The following is a 19320-nucleotide window of genomic DNA, read 5'->3' as shown; positions in this document are numbered from 1 at the left end:
AAATATTTATTACTAATTTCATTAGCATTTCCCAATCTACCCTTTACTTTTAATAAGAATAAAAAGTTTCAGTTATTTCTACACTACTTCCCACATATTATTTATTTGAATACTCCAAATTTAATATAGGTAATTTAGGAAAAATCTTTTAGTGAGAGAACAATAAATAAAAATGGTCAATAAGTTGGATCTGCCAAAAAGTCAAACATAATCGGACGGAGGGAGTAAACGTTTTTACGCCGTATCACTATAGAGTGCGTGAAATCGGGGAGAAATAGGAGTCCACGATGAGAACAAGTAGTACCCATTGTAAAATACTAACGGATGCGATCATACCAGCACTAATCCACCGGATCCCATCAGAACTCCGAAGTTAAGCGTGCTTGGGCGAGAGTAGTACAAGGATGGGTGACCTCCTGGGAAGTCATCGTGTTGCATCCCTTTTTCTACTTTTTTTTTTTTCCCTTTTTCTACTTTTTTTTTTTCGTCTCGTCGGAGAGATGGAGAAGAGGGGAAGAAAATAACCTGCCAAAGGCGGGTTAGGATCGTCGGATTTGCCAAAAAAACGTTGTTTTCTGTGTCATCCGTCTATTTTTCAGAATTTTGTGTAACTCGAGTAATTTAAAACTGGAATAACTCTTCGTACGTATTATAAACCGATGACAGCGATTTGGAGACATAAAAATATGTCCGGAAATATTTATTACTAATTTCATTAGCATTTCCCTATCTACCCTTTACTTTTAATAAGAATAAAAAGTTTCAGTTATTTCTACACTACTTCCGACATATTATTTATTTGAATACTCCAAATTTAATATAGGTAATTTAGGAAAAATCTTTTAGTGAGAGAACAATAAATAAAAATGGTCAATAAGTTGGATCTGCTAAAAAGTCAAACATAATCGGACGGAGGGAGTAAACGTTTTTACGTCGTATCACTATAGAATGCGTGAAATCGGGGAGTAATAGGAGTCCACGATGAGAACAAGTAGTACCCATTGTAAAATACTAACGGATGCGATCATACCAGCACTAATCCACCGGATCCCATCAGAACTCCGAAGTTAAGCGTGCTTGGGCGAGAGTAGTACTAGGATGGGTGAGCTCCTGGGAAGTCCTCGTGTTGCATCCCTTTTTCTACTTTTTTTTTTCCCTTTTTCTACTTTTTTTTTTCGTCTCGTCGGAGAGATGGAGAAGAGGGGAAGAAAATAACCTGCCAAAGGCGGGGTTAGGATCGTCGGATTTTCCAAAAAAACGTTGTTTTCTGTGTCATCCGTCTATTTTTCAGAATTTTGTGTAACTCGAGTAATTTAAAACTGGAATAACTCGTCGTACGTTTTATAAACCGATGACAGCGATTTGGAGACATAAAAATATGGCCGGAAATATTTATTACTAATTTCATTAGCATTTCCCAATCTACCCTTTACTTTTAATAAGAATAAAAAGTTTCAGTTATTTCTACACTACTTCCGACATATTATTTATTTGAATACTCCAAATTTAATATAGGTAATTTAGGAAAAATCTTTTAGTGAGAGAACAATAAATAAAAATGGTCAATAAGTTGGATCTGCTAAAAAGTCAAACATAATCGGACGGAGGGAGTAAACGTTTTTACGTCGTATCACTATAGAGTGCGTGAAATCGGGGAGAAATAGGAGTCCACGATGAGAACAAGTAGTACCCATTATAAAATACTAACGGATGCGATCATACCAGCACTAATCCACCGGATCCCATCAGAACTCCGAAGTTAAGCGTGCTTGGGCGAGAGTAGTACTAGGATGGGTGATCTCCTGGGAAGTCCTCGTGTTGCATCCCTTTTCCTACTTTTTTTTTTCCCTTTTTCTACTTTTTTTTTCGTCTCGTTGGAGAGATGGAGAAGAGGGGAAGAAAATAACCTGCCAAAGGCGGGTTAGGATCGTCGGATTTGCCAAAAAAACGTTGTTTTCTGTGTCATCCGTCTATTTTTCAGAATTTTGTGTAACTCGAGTAATTTAAAACTGGAATAACTCGTCGTACGTATTATAAACCGATGACAGCGATTTGGAGACATAAAAATATGTCCGGAAATATTTATTACTAATTTCATTAGCATTTCCCAATCTACCCTTTACTTTTAATAAGAATAAAAAGTTTCAGTTATTTCTACACTACTTCCGACATATTATTTATTTGAATACTCCAAATTTAATATAGGTAATTTAGGAAAAATCTTTTAGTGAGAGAACAATAAATAAAAATTGGATCTGCTAAAAAGTCAAACATAATCGAACGGAGAGAGTAAACGTTTTTACGTCGTATCACTATAGAGTGCGTGAAATCGGGGAGAAATAGGAGTCCACGATGAGAACAAGTAGTGCCCATTGTAAAATACTAACGGATGCGATCATACCAGCACTAATCCACCGGATCCCATCAGAACTCCGAAGTTAAGCGTGCTTGGGCGAGAGTAGTACTAGGATGGGTGACCTCTTGGGAAGTCCTCGTGTTGCATCCCTTTTTCTACTTTTTTTTTCCCTTTTTCTACTTTTTTTTTTTTGTCTCGTCGGAGAGATGGAGAAGAGGGGAAGAAAATAACCTGCCAAAGGCGGGTTAGGATCGTCGGATTTGCCAAAAAAACGTTGTTTTCTGTGTCATCCGTCTATTTTTCAGAATTTTGTGTAACTCGAGTAATTTAAAACTGGAATAACTCGTCGTACGTATTATAAACCGATGACAGCGATTTGGAGACATAAAAATATGTCCGGAAATATTTATTACTAATTTCATTAGCATTTCCCAATCTACCCTTTACTTTTAATAAGAATAAAAAGTTTCAGTTATTTCTACACTACTTCCGACATATTATTTATTTGAATACTCCAAATTTAATATAGGTAATTTAGGAAAAATCTTTTAGTGAGAGAACAATAAATAAAAATGGTCAATAAGTTGGATCTGCTAAAAAGTCAAACATAATCGGACGGAGGGAGTAAACGTTTTTACGTCGTATCACTATAGAGTGCGTGAAATCGGGGTGAAATAGGAGTCCACGATGAGAACAAGTAGTACCCATTGTAAAATACTAACGGATGCGATCATACCAGCACTAATCCACCGGATCCCATCAGAACTCCGAAGTCATGTGTGCTTGGGCGAGAGTAGTACTAGGATGGGTGACCTCCTGGGAAGTCCTCGTGTTGCATCCCTTTTTCTACTTTTTTTCCGTCTCGTAGGAGGGGGGGGAGAAAATAACCTGCCAAAGGCGGGTTAGGACCGACGGATTTGCCAAAAAAACGTTGTTTTCAGTGTCATCCGTCTATTTTTCAAAATTTTTTGTAACTCGAGTAATTTAAAACTGGAATAACTCGTCGTACGTATTATAAACCGATGACAGCGATTTGGAGACATAAAAATATGTCCGGAAATATTTATTACTAATTTCATTAGCATTTCCCAATCTACCCTTTACTTTTAATAAGAATAAAAAATTTCAGTTATTTCTACACTCTTCCAAATTTAATATGGGTAATTTAGGAAAATTCTTTTAGTGAGAGAACAATAAATAAAAATGGTCAATAAGTTGGATCAGCTAAAAAGTCAAACATAATCGGACGGAGGGAGTAAATGTTTTACGTCGTATCACTATAGAGTGCTTGAAAAGGCACGAGCGGGGAGAAATAGGAGTCCACGATGAGAACAAGTAGTACCCATTGTAAAATACTAACGGATGCGATCATACCAGCACTAATCCACCGGATCCCATCAGAACTCCGAAGTCATGCGTGCTTGGGCGAGAGTAGTACTAGGATGGGTGACCTCCTGGGAAGTCCTCGTGTTGCATCCCTTTTTCTACTTTTTTTCCGTCTCGTAGGGGGGGGGGGGGGTGGGGAGAAAATAACCTGCCAAAGGCGGGTTAGGACCGTCGGATTTGCCAAAAAAACGTTGTTTTCAGTGTCATCCGTCTATTTTTCAAAATTTTTTGTAACTCGAGTAATTTAAAACTGGAATAACTCGTCGTACGTATTATAAACCGATGACAGCGATTTGGAGACATAAAAATATGTCCGGAAATATTTATTACTAATTTCATTAGCATTTCCCAATCTACCCTTTACTTTTAATAAGAATAAAAAAATTCAGTTATTTCTACACTCTTCCAAATTTAATATGGGTAATTTAGGAAAATTCTTTTCGTGAGAGAACAATAAATAAAAATGGTCAATAAGTTGGATCTGCTAAAAAGTCAAACATAATCGGACGGAGGGAGTAAATGTTTTACGTCGTATCACTATAGAGTGCTTGAAAAGGCACGAGCGGGGAGAAATAGGAGTCCACGATGAGAACAAGTAGTACCCATTGTAAAATACTAACGGATGCGATCATACCAGCACTAATCCACCGGATCCCATCAGAACTCCGAAGTCATGCGTGCTTGGGCGAGAGTAGTGCTAGGATGGGTGACCTCCTGGGAAGTCCTCGTGTTGCATCCCTTTTTCTACTTTTTTTTTTTCGTCTCGTCGGAGAGATGGAGAGGAGAGGAAGAAAATAACCAGCCAAAGGCTGGTTAGGACCGTCGGATTTGCCAAAAAAACGTTGTTTTAAGTGTAATCCGTCTATTTTTCAGAATTTTGTGTAACTCGAGTAATTTAAAACTGGAATAACTCGTCGTACGTATTATAAACCGATGACAGCGATTTGGAGACATAAAAATATGTCCGGAAATATTTATTACTAATTTCATTAGCATTTCCCAATCTACCCTTTACTTTTAATAAGAATAAAAAGTTTCAGTTATTTCTACACTACTTCCAACATATTATTTATTTGGATACTCCAAATTTAATATGGGTAATTTAGGAAAAATCTTTTAGTGAGAGAACAATAAATAAAAATGGTCAATAAGTTGGATCTGCAAAAAAGTCAAACATAATCGGAAGAAGGGAGTATATGTTTTTTCGTCGTATCACTATCGAGTGCTTCAAAAGGCACGAGCGGGGAGAAATAGGAGTCCACGATGAGAACAAGTAGTACCCATTGTAAAATACTAACAGATGCGATCTTACCAGCACTAATCCACCGGATCCCATCAGAACTCCGAAGTCAAGCGTGCTTGGGCGAGAGTAGTACTAGGATGGGTGACCTCCTGGGAAGTCCTTGTGTTGCATAACTTTTTCTATTTTTTTTCGTCTCGTCGGAGAGATGGAGAAGGGGGGAGAAAATAACCTGCCAAAGGCGGGTTAGGACCGTCGGATTTGCCAAAGAAACTTTGTTTTCTGTGTCATCTGTCTATTTTTCAAAATTTTGTGTAACTCGAGTAATTTAAAACTGGAATAACTCGTCGTACGTATTATAAACCGATGACAGCGATTTGGAGACATAAAAATATGTCCGGAAATATTTATTACTAATTTCATTAGCATTTCCCAATCTACCCTTTAATTTTAATAAGAATAAAAAGTTTCAGTTATTTCTACACTACTTCCAACATATTATTTATTTGAATACTCCAAATTTAATATGGGTAATTTGGGAACAATCTTTTAGTGAGAGAACAATAAATAAAAATGGTCAATAAGTTGGATCTGCAAAAAAGTCAAACGTAATCGGACGGAGGGAGTAAATGTTTTTTCGTCGTATCACTATAGAGTGCTTGAAAAGGCACGAGCGGGGAGAAATAGGAGTCCACGATGAGAACTGTATGGGCAAATATCCGCCGCACGAGGTGCCTGTAGAATAAAGGAACAACCCCTTTGTAAGGGTAAAACCCGCGAGGCTAAATAAGAAGGCCCGATAATGGCCCAAGTCGCTACTCCGGTCACCGAATCCATACCGCTTGACACTAAGTGTATCTGACACGTGTCACGCGATAGCCACCCGTCGGTACTAGGCAATCTTACGGCCAGAGGAATATTGCGTAATCCATAACCGCACTAGTGATAAGTATTCTTTATCTACCACTTAAAGACGGGCGTTACCGGCCAGTAGCGTACCGCACACGCGGCAACATCCTGGCCGTCCCTCGAGAAATTTAAATACTCATCTGATGGTCAGATCCTCTAGCCCTTAACGTATCTCTCATGAGTAATGACACGGAATAAATACGTCGGTTACTAGCTGGTTGTCATCAAGGCAATCCCTCTCCACAACTATAAATACAAGAAGCAACACTCAGACAAAGGCATCCAATATTCGACAACAGTACTCGAGTAGCCTAATCCATTCTCTCTACTCACTTGCTCTCTCATAAGCATCTCAAAGATCTTCTGATCCTCTCAAAGTCTCTGACTCATTGTCTTAGAAGTTGGGAGATAGGAGTCCAATTGTCACAAATCAAACGACAACTAGCTAACCGTATCAACACCATACGACCACCACCTTATTGCATAAGAGCTCTCTGGTTTGATATATCTCCTATCCAACGGTAACGAGCTGACGGTAACACCCATCCAGCAGTAACTAGCTGGCCGTATCACCATCCTAATACCACCACCTCCTTACCGCATCATTCATCTAGCGATAAGACGCTAGGCGTATCGCCTTCATTCATCCAACGATCTTCACCATTCGATCCACTTACGACCAGCACCCTATTGCGGATCCCTTTACGACCAGCACCTTATTGCAAATCTCCTTTACGACCAGCGGGTTAATGACAATACTTCATTACCATCACCCCCTTAATTACAGTAAGTATATCATTACCATGGGGATCTGTTCCGACAACTCCACGAGCCGCAACACCTAAGCACTCCGACGACGGTTACCTCCTTATCGCCCACTTTCACTTTATTTATATTTGATTGAGTATCTGACTTGACCGTCGGAGCCCCCTCAGGCCGCACCATCCCGGTGTCCCAGAGGCTTCACGATCTCTTCTCTCTTTTTGTGTGCAGGTTCTTTTCGACACGTAGCCGGTCCCCGAAGCATCCGACCCGACCCGACAAGACTTTTGACCGTCGACCCGTTGATTGTCAGACTTTCCGACCCGTAGACTTTTTACCGTCTACAAAAACAAGTAGTACCCATTGTAAAATACTAACGGATGCGATCATACCAGCACTAATCCACCGGATCCCATCAGAACTCCGAAGTCAAGCGTGCTTGGGCGAGAGTAGTACTAGGATGGGTGACCTCCTGGGAAGTCCTCGTGTTGCATCCCTTTTTCTACTTTTTTTTTCGTCTCGTCGGAGATATGGAGAAGGGGGGAAGAAAATAACCTGCCAAAGGCGGGTTAGGACCGTCGGATTTGCAAAAAAAAAACGTTGTTTTCTGTGTCATCCGTCTATTTTCAGAATTTTGTGTAACTCGAGTAATTTAAAACTGGAATAACTCGTCGTACGTATTATAAACCGATGACAACGACTTGGAGACATAAAAATATGTCCGGAAATATTTATTACTAATTTCATTAGCATTTCCCAATCTACCCTTTACTTTAAATAAGAATAAAAAGTTTCAGTTATTTCTACACTACTTCCAACATATTATTTATTTGAATACTCCAAATTTAATATGGGTAATTTAGGAAAAATCTTTTAGTGAGAGAACAATAAATAAAAATGGTCAATAAGTTGGATCTGCAAAAACGTCCATTTCCCAATCTACCCTTTACTTTAAATAAGAATAAAAAGTTTCAGTTATTTCTACACTACTTCCAACATATTATTTATTTGAATACTCCAAATTTAATATGGGTAATTTAGGAAAAATCTTTTAGTGAGAGAACAATAAATAAAAATGGTCAATAAGTTGGATCTGCAAAAACGTCAAACATAATCGGACGGAGGGAGTAAATGTTTTTACATCGTATCACTATAGAGTGCTTGAAAAGGCACGAGCGGGGAGAAATAAGAGTCCACGATGAGAACAAGTAGTACCCATTGTAAAATACTAACGGATGCGATCATACCAGCATTAATCCACCGGATCCTATCAGAACTCCGAAGTTAAGCATGCTTGGGTGAGAGTAGTGCTAGGATGGGTGACCTCCTGGGAAGTCTTCGTGTTGCATCCCTTTTTATACTTTTTTTTTCGTCTCGTCGGAGAGATGGAGAAGGGGGGAAGAAAATAACCTGCCAAAGGCGGGTTAGGACCGTCGGATTTGCCAAAAAAAACGTTGTTTTCTGTGTCATCCGTCTATTTTCAGAATTTTGTGTAACTCGAGTAATTTAAAACTGGAATAACTCGTCGTACGTATTATAAACCGATGACAACGATTTGGAGACATAAAAATATGTCCGGAAATATTTATTACTAATTTCATTAGCATTTCCCAATCTACCCTTTACTTTGAATAAGAATAAAAAGTTTCAGTTATTTCTACACTACTTCCAACATATTATTTATTTGAATACTCTAAATTTAATATGGGTAATTTAGGAAAAATCTTTTAGTGAGAGAACAATAAATAAAAATGGTCGATAAGTTGGATCTGCAAAAACGTCAAACATAATCGGACGGAGGGAGTAAATGTTTTTACGTCGTATCACTATAGAGTGCTTGAAAAGGCACGAGCGGGGAGAAATAAGAGTCCACGATGAGAACAAGTAGTACCCATTGTAAAATACTAACGGATGCGATCATACCAGCACTAATCCACCGGATCCTATCAGAACTCCGAAGTTAAGCATGCTTGGGTGAGAGTAGTGCTAGGATGGGTGACCTCCTGGGAAGTCCTCGTGTTGCATCTCTTTTTCTACTTTTTTTCCATCTCGTCAGAGAGATGGAGAAGGAGGGAAGAAAATAACCTGCCAAAGGCGGGTTAGGACGGTCGGATTTGCCAAAAAAAACGTTGTTTTCTGTGTCATCCGTCTATTTTTCAGAATTTTGTGTAACTCGAGTAATTTAAAACTGGAATAACTCGTCGTACGTATTATAAACCGATGACAGCGATTTGGAGACATAAAAATATGTCCGGAAATATTTAGGGTTTAAGAAAGAATGGAAAGAAAAGAAAATTACTATTAAATTTTTTAAAATTTTAAATTGTGTAATTATTTTTTCTAATGCCTCTGTATTTCATTATTTAATTTCAAATTAAAAAAAATAGGGCAGCGCTTTGGGGAAAGCTAAATAGTTTCCGGGGTGTGAAGACTTGGTCAAAAATTGGTCAATTTTGTTTGACACTTTTATTTAGGGGGAAAGCAAAATAATTCTCCACCTCAGCTCTCTCTCTCTCCACCTCCCCTCACTCTCTCTCCACCTCACCTCTATCTTCTCCGATTAGGTCGCCGGCCGGAAATTTTTCCTGCCGGCGACCATGAAAAAAATAAAATAAAAATTATTTTTCACTCACTCTCTCTCTCTCTAGAAACTCCGGCGAAGGGGTTTCCCTTCGCCGAGGTTCCGGTCTGTTCTAGATCGGTCTGTTGAAGAACAGACCGGAACTCCGGCGAAGGGAAACCCCTTCACCGGAGTTTCTAGAGAGAGAGAGTGATTTTTTTTTTTTTTTCATGGTCGCCGGCCGGAGAAAAACAGACCAGTTCTGGTATGTTCTTCAACAGGCCAGATCTGGTTTGTTGAAGAACTCCGGCGAAGGGAAACCCCTTCGCCGGAGTTTCTAGAGAGAGAGAAAGTGAAATTTTTTTTTTTTCATGGTCGCCGGCCGGAAAATCTTTCGGGCGGCGACCTAATCGGAGAAGACAAAGAGGTGAGGTGGAGAGAGAGTGAGGTGAGGTGGAGATAGAGTGAGGTGAGGTGGAGTGTTTTTTTTTTTTATTTCCCCTCAAAATTTATTTCCCCGGAAAATTTCTAAAATTCTACATATTCCTTTAAAATTTCACACCCCAGAAACTATTTAGCTTTCCCCAAAACGCTCCCCAAAAAATAACTTCTCTTACCAAATTGGTACGGGGAGTAGCTGTAGTACAAAAAATTGATTTTTAACTACAGCTCCCCAATAGCAATTTACAGGTCCCCTTACCAATGGCCCTCTATAAATCTAACAGCACTGTCTCCAACTTTCGTTCTCTCTAACAGTTCAACTATTTTACCTGTTGGATACACATCGAGAAAGATAATATATTTTTCCAGAAATAATTGGCACCAGTCTATACATTGATCGAGCTTTCCTAAGGTTTTTCTATTTCCCATGTTTGTTGTTCTTTACCGTTTTCTATCTACTTTGATTTCATGTATGCCTGAAAATAGGTATAGAATTAGGGTAACGTTTAAAGGTAGAATTTGATGCACTTGTTGCCATTTCTTTATAAGATTGAAAAGAGATAAAAGGGCATAACTGGCCCTAGATACCAAATTGGTTGGGTGTAAGATGTTTATGAATAATTTCAAGTACTGGAAATGCTCTTATGTTTGCTAGATAAAACACCTTGCTTATTTTTTTTTGATTTTCTTGATGATAGCTTAATTTCTTGTTTCTACTTGCTTGCTTAACAAAACATATTGTAAACACCTCTATTTATATTACAGCTCTGTGGAAATGAACGAAATATTTCCATGCCTATCGATGGAATCGAAATTTCCATCGAAATCGAAATTTAACTAAGTTTCTCCTAACAATGCCTTGTCAAGGAAGTAAATTTCTAAATATTTCGGTCAAAATGACCGAAATATTTCCATTTCCATGTCTACCAAAATTTCTATCGAAATTGGAATTTGCAATTGGCACCTACATAGTTCCTTGTTGGATACAAACGCATTTGATATATTTTTCTTTCTAGACTTATCTCTTGGTCAATTCAAACCATAATCTTGAAACATCTTCTCGATTAAGAGGTATATAGGAAACTGCAAATAAGTTATTTTCAACAAATCTGACCTATGCTAGCCCGGTTGATGTTTTACCATTGAATTTGTTTAAATATACAGGTGTAGTGTAGTATCACGAATTTCTTTACGGTGTTAAAGACTTAAATTGTCATTTACGATATTTCCCATACTACTTGAATAGTATAATGTGTTAAAATCAATGAAGTATCAAGATGGGATAGTTTTAGTTTTAGGGAATAACTTATTTTGAAACGTGATTCACATCACTTAGCTACTTGACCTTTCTTAGGGAACCCCGTCGTACACTTTTTCTAAAAAGGCTTCCTATCGTTACTTCATCTCAACAGTTTTATGTAATGTCTGCTAGTAAGAGTTATGGGAATATATTGTGGTATTTTGGTTTCGTTTTTGGTGATTACTTAAGTAGGTCTGCAATTTTAGGGATGAGTTGTGCTTCTGCGAACTTCCCAGCTGGAATTACGACGGTACAAAACAATGCCAGGACTATTCCTTTCAAGTTCGATAACATTACAGTATCCTCCCATTTGAAAGAGAAATGTCCGAAACTAATGCTGTGCCAAGATCTTGGTTTTCTTGGTTGCTCAGTGAAGGTATGTCGGCTTTCTGGCTTTCTTAATGTACTCCAGCCACTTTATTACGTACATCTTACGTAAACTTGCACACCAACTAGGACCATAAAATATCTCTCTAGATTAATGTGTTTCATGTATAATGTATGTAACAGTGGAACGTCCAAAAGTAGAAAAATCTAAGGAGTAAAGAAGGTTTTATTTACTATTAAAAGTATATATATATATATATATATCTCTGTGTGTGTATGTGTGTGCGCGCGTGTGTGTGTGTGTCTTCAGCCCTGTCCCTTTACCGGAGTCAGCTACGTCCTAGTGTCCATGTTTCATAGGTTTTGAGCTATAGCCTTAAAAGTTTCCAAATTATGATTTCTTTGTTGAAGCCATGATTGAGTAACAGAACACCATGAACTCCGATGTTTTTGCGATAGTGATATAACAGAAAACTATGAATTACTCCCATTAGTTTCAGGCTGAATCTCTGAACTCATAGATTCATAGTGGATGTTGATGCATTTGAAATATTAATATTCTATTCAGCTTCATACCCGACCATAAAAAAATTATGGTTTGGATCAGTTGATGATTTGGTCATACAATCAATTCAACTATATAAGTTTAAATATTTGTTATTCTATTCTGGTCGGGACATTCTAGTTCTACATTTAGGACTCCTCTTATTCAACCTCGTTTGTTGGGGAGGCTTTCAGTAATCCAGCCAACACTAATGGAGATATAACAATAGTCAGGAAGGAGCTTTGATTTTAACTTTTTCCTGTTTGAGTTTGTTGCATATACTTGCTTGCTTCTATTTCATATTCCCCGTCTTATTAATCCATCAAAGCCCTCATTTTTCCTACTTTTACTTCCACACAAGCTATATCCCATTGACTTCTTCTCTTTAAGTTGGTATGCAATCCTTCGCATAACCAAATGGTCAAGGAGTCCAAAATACCACTGAAGTTCACTGCTTCTAATATTTCTCACCTTCAAATTCTATGCCTCGATACGTAAAGTAAATAGGTTTGCCAGTTCTATAGGTGACAGTTATCTTACATCTGAAGTTACCAATGTTTATATTTTCTTTCTGAGTCTTTAACAGTCAATAATTCTCCTAGATACCATAATAGGAAGAAATTCTCTTGATCTTTTTACTTGTCTTTAACCAAGCAATGCCATTAAATACATTTTGTGGTTTCTAACTGCTTCGCTTGCTAAAGCAACTATGTACTGTATAATTTTTATACTGAGTTAATCTGTTCATTGCTTTGGCTGCAGCGTAGTGGCAATGAGCTTAAACATCCACTCGTGTTTGTAGTCCCACCTTGCTTTTCAAGGCCACGCTCGAAAGTATCCGTGATTAAAAGTAATCTTCCGCAAAATGCGGATTTCCCTCGTTACTACTCTAAAAAGGAGAAGAAACCCTTCCCAGTACCTATTGTGGAACTCAGACGAGCTGCTAGGGAGAGGCAAAAGAGCAGGAAGGGGCAGCCCAAGAAACCAGTACAACCACCAAGAAATGGGTTGCTAGTACGAAAGCTTATACCAGTTGCATACGAAGTATATAATGCGAGAATAAAGCTGATAAACAATCTGAAAAAGCTGTTGAAAGTGGTGCCAGTTCAAGCCTGCAAGTAATTATCTGCCTCAGTTTTCTTCTTTGTTTACATGTTTTAGTGCCAAATCCTCGCTTGACCTGCAGAGCCTTTTTATATGCATCTAATTGTTCTAGGTGTCTAACATAAATTGTTAATGATTTAAGATATATTAGATCGGAGATTTTTCCAGGAGTCATTGCTTTGTATATTGACCATTATGAGTTTGGAGAAAAACATGAATTGGGGAGATCTTCTATTTTAACCTCTGTAGCTTTGTCAATTGTATTAAAACTGAGTGGTTTATACCTTACCTAAAGCCTGTTACGTCAATGTATTCTTTCACTGGTGGTGTAAGATCTGTACTTCAATGCAAGTATTGGAGGTTGTCATTTTTAGCGTGTACTTCGTAGTTAGTATCTTCTATCTATATTCGCGCAGGTGGTGTAATGAAATTCATGTGGGACCTGTTGGGCATCCATTCAAGTCATGCAGAGGTCAACGAACTGAGGTCCGTAAGGGCCAGCATGAATGGGGAGCGGCGACAGTTGACGAAATCTTCTTGCCCATTGAAGCTTACCATCTCTTTGATCGTCTGGGGCAACGTATATCTCATGAAGAGAGGTTTTCAGTTCCCCGGGTACCAGCAATCATCGAACTTTGTATACAAGCTGGGGTTGATCTACCCGAGTTTCCTACAAAAAGGAGGAGAAAACCAGTTATTCGCATAGGGAGGAATGAGATTATTGATGCTAACGAAGACGAGTTAGTTGACGAAACAACAGAGATTGCTAAAGATTCCTTGAATGAGATTTTACTTGATTCTGAGATAGAATCTCCATCAAAATCTGAAGAGACAATATTGCTTGCCGAGGAAACACTTGAAGTCTGGGATAAGGTGAGACATGGAGTGAAAAAGTTGATGAGAAAATATGTAGTAAGAGTGTGCGGCTATTGTCCGGAAGTGCACGTGGGACCTAGCGGTCACAAGGCACAGAATTGTGGGGCCTATAAGCATCAGCAACGAAATGGGCAACATGGGTGGCAAGCAGCACTTCTCGATGATTTATTGCCACCGAGGTACGTTTGGCATTTGCCTGATGTTAATGGCCCTCCTTTACAACGCGAGCTAAGGAACTTTTACGGGCAAGCACCAGCTGTGGTTGAGATTTGTGTGCAAGCAGGTGCTGCTGTGCCGGAAGAGTATAAACCAACGATGAGGCTTGATGTTGGGATTCCAAGTGACATTAAAGAAGCTGAGATGGTAATATGAGGTAATTGCTTTTCTGATGAACAACTCCAGGCATTACATGTTCAAAGCTTGAATTCCTTATATGTTTATGGTTGTCATTGTTGCTTCCACGAGTCTGAATTGTTAACATACCAGCACCATAGATTAAGAAAAGGGTTATTTAGAATATCCACAAGATATTTCGAGAATTTCTGATCGACCAGGGTTCTGATGAGCGTGGAAACAAAATCATACTTGCAAGTTTTATTTGCAGGGGAAATCACTCTCCGAACTTAACAGGAAGTGATTGGTCAATGATTAGCAATTAAACCTTTCTGCAAAAGAAACAAAAAAAACGAAGTGACATCGTAGCAATTAAACCTTTATAGTAAACAAATTTCTGTACTGAGCTTTTGGTTGATTCTGTGTTTTGATACTTTTATCTTTTCCTTTTTGCAGGTGGAGGAAACGGGCTGGACATGGTACACTGTCAGTATGTATGAATATTAGTCGCCGGCCATTAGCTTCTTACACTGTTCCCTTTAGCTTTTACAGGTTCCTTACTCACGTGATGGTCGATAGGAAGCTGATATTGGAAATGAAGGCAAAGTCTTGATTAGAAGAAAAGAAGTTCTCATTGTTTGTCCTGTTTCAGTTGTAGTGTATATCTGGTTCAATGCCATGAAAGGAAGTTCCCATTGCCTACGAATTGAATAGATAAGGTATCTGGACATGAGAAGTGTTTAATATTTTGAAGAGATCCATCTTGTAAAAAAATATTCTAATTTGAATAGATGTCACCTTTCATTTAAATGTGTATTTTAATTTCTATAAATCCGAGTATCTTCGCAACAAATTTTGAAATGAAACTAAATGAAAATTAATGTTGGAAAATCATAAAACTTCTGTGATAATTGATGTCTAATACTTTGGGGTGATCAAAATGTTCCTTTACTTTTTATGCGAATTTTCACAAATTATTTGGTGTATTGAAAAAAATGGTTTGTCATATTTTAAAAAGCAAATTTTCTAGAAACCTTTAAGTTTGGCGGATAAGTGTGGTCGTCCATTTATTTTTGGGTTAGGATAATTACAGGGTAATTAAATTATTTTACCCCACCATTAAGATGTAGAGTTATTGAGAGTTTGGTTTGGGTTAGGATAATTACAGAGGGTAATTTAATCATTTTACCCCACCATTAAGATGTAGAGAAAAAGTCAATAGTTGGTAGCCCAGGTGGTTCCAAGGTGTTTACATATACTCCAGAAATCTCTGGAGGTCCCGGGGTTCGAATCCCAGAGAAGGTGGAATCTTTGGTTATTTGAATTTGGATTATGTAGGTATTAATAAAGTTGTTGGGCTTCAGGCCATTGTCTTTGTTGAGCTTTTGATATGTTTGAGTGGGCAGTTATCGAGCTTATCACATCTATGATGTATCAAATGCCAAATATCACGACGTACGTAGATCGTTGTCGTCTTCCAAAAAAAAAAGATGTAGAGAAAAAAAAGGGTAGCAGTTACAAACTTAAACCCGCCTCATTTTCCTCACCAATATCCTTAAGGTTGTGTTTGATTGCAAATCTGAGAAAGGAAAATATTTATATTGAGAAATATTTACTTTAATATTTTCCACTGTTTGTTTTGTTGCGGGAGAAAAAATTAGTTTTCTATTTTCATACACAATAGAGAGAGAGGATTTAGAGAGGATGTCCCAAATTTTTTCCTTCGGTCGATCAAGCCTTTGGTGTTCCTTCATTACTTATTAATGGAGGAATTTTTAGAGAGAGAGAGAGATGTTTGTTGAGGTAAGCTTCTTCCTTTTATCTGGTGCTATCCACAACTCATCCTAAACCTGAGAAGCCACCACGTCGGTCCCTCCCTCCACTCTCTAGTTTTTCTCTCTAGACCTTTTATCTCTAATTTTTTACAAACCTATTTTTAGATTCTTAAAATTTAAGGTTTTCTATGTTTGAGTAATGGTTGAATTCTCAGAGATGGAGTCTCATCGGCTGAGAAAAATAAGTGTTGAAGAAACACCTAGGGAAGCCTCCTTTATTTCATTGTTATATATTTTGCCCTCTCTCTACAGTGGGTTGAGAGAGCGAGAAAATGAGGGAGATAGAGAGAGCGAGAAAGTATTTCTTATCTAAGGGGAGGGTAACAGATTCCTTATAATTTGAGGAAAATGGGAAAAAAATGAGTCATGTGACGCCCGAGTCTATTTACTCAAAATCGCCAACCAAACGGGAGAAGATTTTAAAATTTTGAGAAAATGTTTCTATTTTCTCCGGAAAGTCCCCTATCGAACACAACATAAATCTCATCTCAGAGAGTAAAGTGGTTTGAGAAAAATTAACTCGGTAAAACCGGGTTGATCCACAAAGATAGGTCGGTAATCTAGGTATCGAGTAACTTTTATTTGCCCAAAATCTTAAGTATCAAAAGTCAAACCTAGAGTAAGCCTAAACAAACAACAAAAGATAAAAGGTTTTCTTTTCAATTGGTTTGAGAGAATAAAGAAATAGAACTAGACTAATTACATGAAGGTCATGGAGCAAGTTGAGAATAGAGTCGAGTGAGAGAGGTGTTGAGGGATCGGGAATCCAGAGTGAAGATCTTACGACTATGTCTAGTTCAACTCCTAAGGTAGAATTCCTAAAAACTACGTATATCTAAAGATCATACTTAGTCGATTAATATCGAGTCATTGAGAGTGTCGTCTAGTCGTGTAACTACGTGAAGTGCATAACAGGACACACATAAATGGATCTAAACTACGATCAATATAGACCACTTCACTTCATCCATTAACTATGTGAGGTGCATGACAAAACACATGAAAATACTATTGAAATGATAATTAAAATAAAAGGAACATCGATTTATTGCCAAACATTCAAATATACATGCATGATCGCTTAATCGAAATACATCATCCTTTAACCTTTAGTCAATATAATTAGCTAATCATGGAGTTATTATACATTAAATTGAAAGAAATAAGAAATTAATAAGGTAGAGTGTGAGAGTCCCCCCTCAGATTTGATCGCAAGGCTATGGTCGATGGAAGATGAATCATTTAGATGCAACCGATCAACCCTTTCTCACTCTAGAAACCTAGATCTAAAACAAAACAGGAAAAATCAAGAAGAAGCGGATACGAAAAGTTGAAGAAAATTTGGAAGAAAAAGGGAAAAGAAGGCTAAAAGAGGGGACTGAAGTGGCTCTTGCCTCGGCCTTCCAACACCTTCGGTCGTCCAAGGCAAGAGCTTGGCCGAGCTGCAGCAACTCGATCGCTCTGGCCAATACATGTTTGGCCGAGGCAAGTTGTTTGTCCCTTGCTCTTTTTGCCTCTTTATCTTTTTAGAACTCTCATCTCTAACCCTAGCAACAAGACGAAGAAACGATAATGAACAACCCCCTCTCTTTCTCTACCCTAAAGTTTCTTTTCCTATAACGCCCTTAGGCTTCTTGAAATGGGGGTGCATTTAAGATGCTTATCTTCTCCTTCTTTTTTCTAATTTCTTTTTGGTCATGGGCTTGTGCTTGGGTATTTCTTTAGAAATTTTGGAGTGCCTTACTCTAATGTCTCTACATCTCTAGCTTCTCAAAAAGACCAAAATGCCCCTTGACTTATTTCTTGCTCATTTCTTCTCATTTTCTTTTCTAATCTTCTCCAACGTTGATCATAGTGCTCCTAAGACTCATTTGGCCTTCTTAACCTCCCTTTGCCCCCTTCTAGGTGAAAAATAACCCGAATGCCCTTGGTGTTCTTTTCTTTTATATTTCCATAGACTTCTATTTTCTCCTTTTGCTCTCATTTAATTTCGTAAGGTCTTATTTTTTAATCTTGTTTGGCTTCCGGTTCTTGCCCTTTATGTGCATGTCAGAGGAAACTTTGATGTTTTGCTCCATTTTATTCCAAAGCTTTTGCTTAGCTTCTTGTATGTCACTTTCATTGAAATTTCATCCAGTAAAACGAAAGAATTGTAAATTTCCCAAAAAAAGTACATTGGAAGCCATTGCAACACCCATCCATGGGATATTTCCCCATCCGGAAGTTACTTTACCATATTTCAAATTTAATGGTTTCAATAAAGCCCCAACAACTGTTTTCATGATAACATACATAAATTATTAAAATCGACACAAAAATTGGAGGAACTCATCTAAGTTAAGTGATAGAAATGTGACAATTTCACACCACATAACTAGTACCACGAAATGTTTCATTGGTTGTAGACCACGAAATTTCACTTGGTTGTTTTTGCTCTTAGTTGTTTCGTAAGTCAAAACAGTGGTTGTATTAGGATGAATTTTCGTGGGTCAACACTCACGAAAATATTTCGTGTTGTCAGAACTACGAAATCTCATTATATTTTTGTCTTCATATATCAGAAACATAAAATTGATAAACACAGAAAGAGGGAAATCGTTCATATTTTCATGTAAATAAATGTTGTTTACATTTGAATATAAAGAAAAATTATAATTGATGTCAAGTATCCCAAAAAAAAATAATAAATGTAGGTTACGTCTTCAACATTCTTCGTCTAACCCAACAACTGTTATGGATATGTACCACATTAAGGTAGTCATTTCCCAGCACATGTCAACCCTTCTTGAATCTAGTCTTAACACTGCACCCATTACAACTAGAAAAATGCTCGTAAATCACAACTTAAGAAAATTTATGATTTAGTAACGTGTTGTACAAAAATTTAATCTTTTCTTATGAAGTATAAAATTCTTACGTACCATAAGAAGGATAAAATATCCACCCATCTATTTGACTTCATATCTGGTTGCAGTTTGAATATGATGAAGCATGTCAACATGGTAGGCGAAACCACAATTGTCAGACCATTCCAAATCTTCAAACATTAAAGATATTGTATATTCACTTTGTTACTTCTTTTGTCAGCGCAGATATAAAATTCGACGACGTAAAGTAAATACGTCCTAACGCAACACTCCTTACTCAGCACCGAATATATTTTTGAAACTCGAATTTTTTCATAAGAAACTCTAGTTTCATCGATTTCAAACTCCGATAGGCTAAGTGAAGGAGACGTCCTTCGGCTAAGATGACAATGCGTTAAATAGAACAAATTGTGAAGAAGATCATAAAGTTCAATCGAGTTAGGTGATCGTAATGCTTAGCTGGAAGCCAACTACGGTCAA

General features: G+C 37.7%; 1 protein-coding gene, 9 non-coding genes and 2 pseudogenes across 11 annotated transcripts; all 12 read left to right on the top strand.

The window, feature by feature from the left end:
* Positions 1-322: 322 nt before the first annotated feature.
* Positions 323-441, top strand: LOC147531035 (5S ribosomal RNA). Its single transcript, XR_015228972.1, has one exon. It is a non-coding gene; the product is annotated as a 5S ribosomal RNA (ribosomal RNA).
* A 575-nt stretch (positions 442-1016) lies between these two features.
* LOC147531034 (5S ribosomal RNA) lies at positions 1017-1135 on the top strand. The gene has a single exon (XR_015228963.1). It is a non-coding gene; the product is annotated as a 5S ribosomal RNA (ribosomal RNA).
* A 573-nt stretch (positions 1136-1708) lies between these two features.
* LOC147531033 (5S ribosomal RNA) lies at positions 1709-1827 on the top strand. The gene has a single exon (XR_015228919.1). It is a non-coding gene; the product is annotated as a 5S ribosomal RNA (ribosomal RNA).
* Positions 1828-2387: 560 nt separating this feature from the next.
* Positions 2388-2506, top strand: LOC147531032 (5S ribosomal RNA). Its single transcript, XR_015228896.1, has one exon. It is a non-coding gene; the product is annotated as a 5S ribosomal RNA (ribosomal RNA).
* A 572-nt stretch (positions 2507-3078) lies between these two features.
* LOC147531031 (5S ribosomal RNA) lies at positions 3079-3197 on the top strand. The gene has a single exon (XR_015228974.1). It is a non-coding gene; the product is annotated as a 5S ribosomal RNA (ribosomal RNA).
* A 519-nt stretch (positions 3198-3716) lies between these two features.
* On the top strand, positions 3717-3835 carry LOC147531030 (5S ribosomal RNA). The gene has a single exon (XR_015228973.1). It is a non-coding gene; the product is annotated as a 5S ribosomal RNA (ribosomal RNA).
* Positions 3836-4362: 527 nt separating this feature from the next.
* On the top strand, positions 4363-4481 carry LOC147531029 (5S ribosomal RNA). Its single transcript, XR_015228977.1, has one exon. It is a non-coding gene; the product is annotated as a 5S ribosomal RNA (ribosomal RNA).
* Positions 4482-5040: 559 nt separating this feature from the next.
* Positions 5041-5159, top strand: LOC147531028 (5S ribosomal RNA). Its single transcript, XR_015228980.1, has one exon. It is a non-coding gene; the product is annotated as a 5S ribosomal RNA (ribosomal RNA).
* Positions 5160-7031: 1872 nt separating this feature from the next.
* LOC147531027 (5S ribosomal RNA) lies at positions 7032-7150 on the top strand. Its single transcript, XR_015228913.1, has one exon. It is a non-coding gene; the product is annotated as a 5S ribosomal RNA (ribosomal RNA).
* A 736-nt stretch (positions 7151-7886) lies between these two features.
* LOC147531026 (5S ribosomal RNA) lies at positions 7887-8005 on the top strand (annotated as a pseudogene).
* Positions 8006-8562: 557 nt separating this feature from the next.
* Positions 8563-8681, top strand: LOC147531025 (5S ribosomal RNA; annotated as a pseudogene).
* A 1236-nt stretch (positions 8682-9917) lies between these two features.
* Positions 9918-14948, top strand: LOC147531024 (APO protein 2, chloroplastic-like). Of its 2 annotated transcripts, none has more exons than XM_086649317.1 (5): positions 9918-10066; positions 11161-11330; positions 12588-12943; positions 13346-14178; positions 14595-14948. In XM_086649317.1, the coding sequence occupies exons 2-4, from the start codon at positions 11163-11165 to the stop codon at positions 14175-14177; spliced, it is 1356 nt and encodes a 451-aa protein (XP_086505443.1). In that variant the 5' UTR covers positions 9918-10066; positions 11161-11162; the 3' UTR covers position 14178; positions 14595-14948. The 2 variants fall into 2 exon arrangements, with proteins under 2 accessions (XP_086505443.1, XP_086505442.1); XM_086649316.1 differs by having other exon boundaries at positions 10043-11077; positions 11147-11330.
* Positions 14949-19320: the final 4372 nt, after the last annotated feature.

This window comes from Eschscholzia californica, unplaced genomic scaffold (genome assembly GCF_041429995.1).
Source record: "Eschscholzia californica isolate CP2 unplaced genomic scaffold, dmEscCali1.0.p SCAF_6, whole genome shotgun sequence".
NCBI lineage: Eukaryota > Viridiplantae > Streptophyta > Magnoliopsida > Ranunculales > Papaveraceae > Eschscholzia > Eschscholzia californica.
Note: the sequence above shows the minus strand (reverse complement) of the source record. Positions and strands in the feature narration are given on the sequence as shown.